At 43.7% G+C, this 5,000-nt stretch overlaps 1 protein-coding gene across 1 annotated transcript in view; it reads right to left on the reverse strand.

Annotated features, from left to right (window-relative positions):
- Positions 1–5,000, reverse strand: part of tec (tec protein tyrosine kinase) — a 13,767-nt gene that overhangs the window by 421 nt on the left and 8,346 nt on the right. Inside the window, exons 15-18 of the mRNA XM_031584668.2 lie at positions 4,789–4,853; positions 4,243–4,361; positions 3,583–3,740; positions 1–2,125 (exon numbers count right to left, since the gene is read on the reverse strand). The exon at positions 1–2,125 is cut by the window's left edge and continues 421 nt beyond it. Coding sequence (XP_031440528.1) covers positions 2,018–2,125; positions 3,583–3,740; positions 4,243–4,361; positions 4,789–4,853 — 450 coding nt within the window. The 3' untranslated portion in view covers positions 1–2,017. The remainder of the gene's footprint in view (positions 2,126–3,582; positions 3,741–4,242; positions 4,362–4,788; positions 4,854–5,000) is intronic.

Raw genomic sequence — 5,000 nt, forward strand, 5'->3', positions numbered from 1 at the left:
AAGGGATGAATGACTTCTCACTGCCATGCAACATGACTCTCCCTCTCCATGTGTGTGTGAGTGTTTTGTTGAATGGTGATCAAGATATCAAAGGTCAGGTGTGTGTGTGTGTGCTTGTGTGCATGTGTATGCCCTTTCATTCATAGCTCATGCCAGTTAAGTCAGGGTGTGTGTGTGTGTGTGAGAGAGAGAGAGAGAAAGAGAGAGAGAGAGAGAGAGAGAGAATGTACACTAAATTCAAAATGCTACAAATCTAGATCCAAAGAACACAGTTTATAACTGATTCATGTTTCAAAAATATATTTCTATAATGCATCATGAGTGATTTATAATCTTAACAATCTAAAATCTAAACAATGACAAATCATCATTCTCCTCTGCAATCTACTAAATTGTATTATTCAGAATGTTGCAAAAAATTTCCATTGATGTGAATGGGCCACCCCAACGTTCGGAGGTCTGATATTTCTTTATAATGACCACTGAGAAAAATGAATACCTGCTGTCATTGGCTGTCAAGATTTTGGAGTTTATGAGTGAGAGCCATCCTTGGTATGCGAGTGTGGTGAGATTACCAAGAATACCAGCAGTCTGGCTGAATGTGTTTGGTTCCGTTGTATGATGAAATGACAGAAACTATCATCTGAGACAGGATATGACACAAAGCAACACTGAAAGACTGCAAGAAAATATCGACTGTTTGTCAGCCTCTCAACAGCTACTACTACAGTTTTTTTTACAACTGCTTACACATGTTTTCAAAACTCTTAACACAATTCACAAAACTGCACACACAAAATGCTTCACACTACAAATTAGCTGCAAAATGAGACACTGCCATTCAAAACTCAATAATGCCTTTTCAAAATCCAATTTTTGTGTGAAATGTGAACACAACTATTCATAATGTTTGTCTTTTCCAATCATTAAGTACACGCTAGGGTGATCAATCTGAAACACTGCGTTGCACACACACGGAGTGTGCCTTTCATTTTCAGCGCTAGAATGTACAAAATACAAAATAGTTTGCCAGAAAAAAGGTTAATTACAGCAAATTGAAATATATTTCAGTAGTCAACTCATAAATAAACAGCAGAGGTCTGTTACAATACTGTAACAGAGACATCTCACAGTACAATCTATTCCCAAAACAGCATTTCAAAGTGATCAGTAGGGAAACACATCATCCACAATATTTTATAGTAGACTATGAAAAAAGTATAGACATTTTTTTTTTTTTTACATGGTCATATAAAATGAGATGGTGTGACCGTACCCAGCATCCTATTTGGACCTTATCACAGCAACTCATCAACATCACAACCAACGCCTTCCTTTGGAACTGGTACATGTATGCATTTTGAAGGGCAGTGCTTTAAGTGTTCAATGGCAGTGTTCAGCGTCTGATCGTTGTGTCTTAGAAAGTATGTGTAAAGTTTTGCAAAATGTGACATGTGATTGTGCCACACAAAGATTTTGTGTGTAAGCAGTTGAAAAAAAAGGAATATCTGAGATCCCTTAAGTCCACCTTTAAATCCACCTTCAAGTCCACCTGGATGGCAGTGTAGCAGCCAATCAGAGTCTAGGTAGTCTGAGGTCTGATGTAGAGGTGGCCCTGCATCGTTTGTGAACGTTGTGAACCACTGCTCATAGAGAATCTGTATGCAAACAAGTCTGTATGAAGTCTCTGTGTGTTTGTGTGTAGTTGTAAGTGTTGGTGTGTAGTTGTGTGTGTTTGTGTGTAGTTTGTGTGTAGTTGTGTGTGTTTGTGTGTAGTTGTGTGTGTTTGTGTGTAGTTTGTGTGTAGTTGGGTGTGTTTGTGTGCAGTTGTGTGGGGCTGGGTCCTGGAGAAGTTGCTTAAGTATGACTTTTTCATGGTACTTCTCTGTCCAGTCACATGCTCAGAGGATAGCTGTTTTCAGTCGGGTAGGACTTATCAAGACTCTCATTGGTCAGTCCTGGGCGGGAATCCTTTCACACTGTCCAATCAGTGACCTGTGAGAGAGGTGGGCCCACCTCATGGGGAGTTGCTCAAGGCAGCCATTGGCTGATCAGGATGAAGGTGCTCCAGTGCCTCAGTGATCATGAGGCAGATGTCTGAGAAGGGTGGGCGTTCCTCAGGTTGCTAGGACACCAGACAAACATACATTTGCTTCTGTTAATCCCTGAGAAACACTGTACATGCAAAACAGGACATTAACAGACTTCATACAACCACACACAGGCACACGCACACACAGGCACACACACACACAGGCACACACACACACACGGGCACAGGCACACACACACACAGGCACAGGCACAGGCACAGGCACACACACACACACACACACACACGCGCGCACACACACAGGCACACACAGGCACAGGCACAGGCACACGCACACACACAGGCACAGGCACACACACACACAGACACACAGTCACACGCACAGGCACAGTTACACACACACAGGCACAGGCACACACACACACACACACAGGCACACACACACACACACGTGTGTGTACATACACACACACGTGTGTGTACATACACTACCGTTCAAAAGTTTGGGGTCACTTAGAAATGTCCTTATTTTTCAAAGAAAAGCACAGTTTTTTTCAATGAAGATAACATTAAATTAATCAGAAATACACTCTATACATTGCTAATGTGGTGATGTGGTGGTCTGGGGCTGCTTTGGTGCTGGTAAAGTGGGAGATTTGTACCAGGTAAAAGGGATTTTAAATAAGGAAGGCTATCACTCCATTTTGCAACGCCATGCCATACCCTGTGGACAGCGCTTGATTGGAGCCAATTTCCTCCTACAACAGGACAATGACCCAAAGCACACCTCCAAATTATGCAATAACTATTTAGGGAAGAAGCAGGCATCTGGTGTGTAATGGAGTGGCGCAGTCACCAGATCTCAACCCCATTGAGCTGTTGTGGGAGCAGCTTGACCGTATGGTATGCAAGAAGTGCCCATCAAGCCAATCCAACTTGTGGGAGGTGCTTCAGGAAGTGTGGGGTGAAATTTCTACAGATTACCTCAACAAATTAACAGCTAGAATGCCAAAGGTATGCAATGCTGTAATTGCTGCAAATGGAACATTCTTTGACGAAAGCAAAGTTTGAAGAACAAAATTAATATTTCAAATAAAAATCATTATTTCTAACCTTGTCAATGTCTTGACTATATTTTCTATTCATTTTGCAACTCATTTGATAAATAAAAGTGTGAGTTTTCATGAAAAACACGAAATTGTCTGGGTGACCCCAAACTTTTGAACGGTAGTGTATATGTAAGGGCTTTATATTTGTGTGGAGCGTGTTCAGGTTTAGCCTACTGTGAACCAGACGCAGCACACTATAGATGGCTCAGCATAAACAAAAACACACTGGAGGATATTTCCCTGCATATCGGTGGTGCGCCACTTAAGTAAACACGGCACAGGCGTATGACTCAACTCAAGCGGCAGTGCCAAGGCAGGTCTCTGCCTAGTGGAAACTGAGCCACTCTCCAGTCACAGGCACACACACAAACACACTCACACACACACACACACACACACACACGAGAGAGTTGTTCTCACCTCCTTCCAACACTCCTCCATGATCTCGTAAATGGGGGGCGTGGCCATCTTGGGTCGGTACAGGCGATGACCTTTGGTCACCATGAGAACGACCTCGTGGTTCTGGCTCTGTTCAAAAGGCATCTTCCCCGCTGTGAATACCTCCCACATCAACACACCTAGCACCCATCCACACACACACGCGCGCCAACACATAAACACAAACACACACATATAACACACACACACACGCGCGTCAACACATAAACACAAACACACATATAACACACGCACACACACACACACAGATTAGTTCAGAAGAAAGCTCATTTATATCCTGATTTGGATACAGATATGGACATGGATAGAGAGACATGTGTGACAAGATTGGGCTTTTGGGTTCTGACACACTTGTGTGGGCCTCTGTGACGGAGGTGAGAAACCGATGGACAGATGAACAAACGAGTGGAAAATGGAGAGATGAGACTAACAGAGGGAGGGCAAAGGATCGATGGCTGTGTGTGCTGACAAAAGGATTGAATGGATGCCAGTACTGGTAGATGGAGGGGTGACTGTGTGTGTGAGTGTGAGTGTGAGTGTGTGTGTGTGTGTGTGTGTGTGTGTGTGTGTGTGTGTGTGTGTGTGTGTGTGTGTGTGTGTGTGTGTGTGTGTTCAGCTCACCGTAAGACCAGACGTCAGACTTGCTGCTGTACTTGCAGAAGTTGAAGACCTCTGGGGGAGACCACTTCACTGGGAACTTAGAGCCCATGGAGCTGGTGTACTGGTCGTCGAGGACATACCTACACACACACACACACACACACACACACACACACACACACACACACACACATTCACAGGGATTGATATTACAGAGTCAGAACACAGACTGTACATAGCCTGCAGTAGGTCTCACACATGTTCCATATTCATAGTATACACATATACATTGCACAGTGGAGGACATTTTACTGTTAGGTAAACCTGATAAGGCAGGTGTGTGTGAGTGTGTGTGTGTGTGTGTGTGTGTGTGTGTGTGTGTGTGTGTGTGTGTGTGTGTGTGTGTGTGTGTGTGTTTGTGTCTGTACAACCCTCTGCATCATAAATGGTGTAGACTTTCCTAGTTTCAGAAAATGTGTGTAAGCAGTTGTAAAAAGACTGCAAAGCTAGTTAGATCCTGTGTATGTTGTGTAACGTTATTGGGTCATCGTAGTAGTTGCGCCATACCTTGCCATCCCAAAATCGGACACCTTCACTACGAATGAGTCGTTCACTAAGCAGTTTCTTGCAGCCTAGAGAGAGGGGAGGGGGAGAGATAGAGTGGGAGATAGAGAACGAGAGATTAGGAGACGGAAGGAGGGACAGCGAGATAAGGAAATCAAGAGCAGAGAGTGAGAAAGGAAGGAGGAAGTAGCGAGTCAAAAATGTTGTGTACGTGT

This window comes from Clupea harengus, chromosome 18 (genome assembly GCF_900700415.2).
Source record: "Clupea harengus chromosome 18, Ch_v2.0.2, whole genome shotgun sequence".
NCBI lineage: Eukaryota > Metazoa > Chordata > Actinopteri > Clupeiformes > Clupeidae > Clupea > Clupea harengus.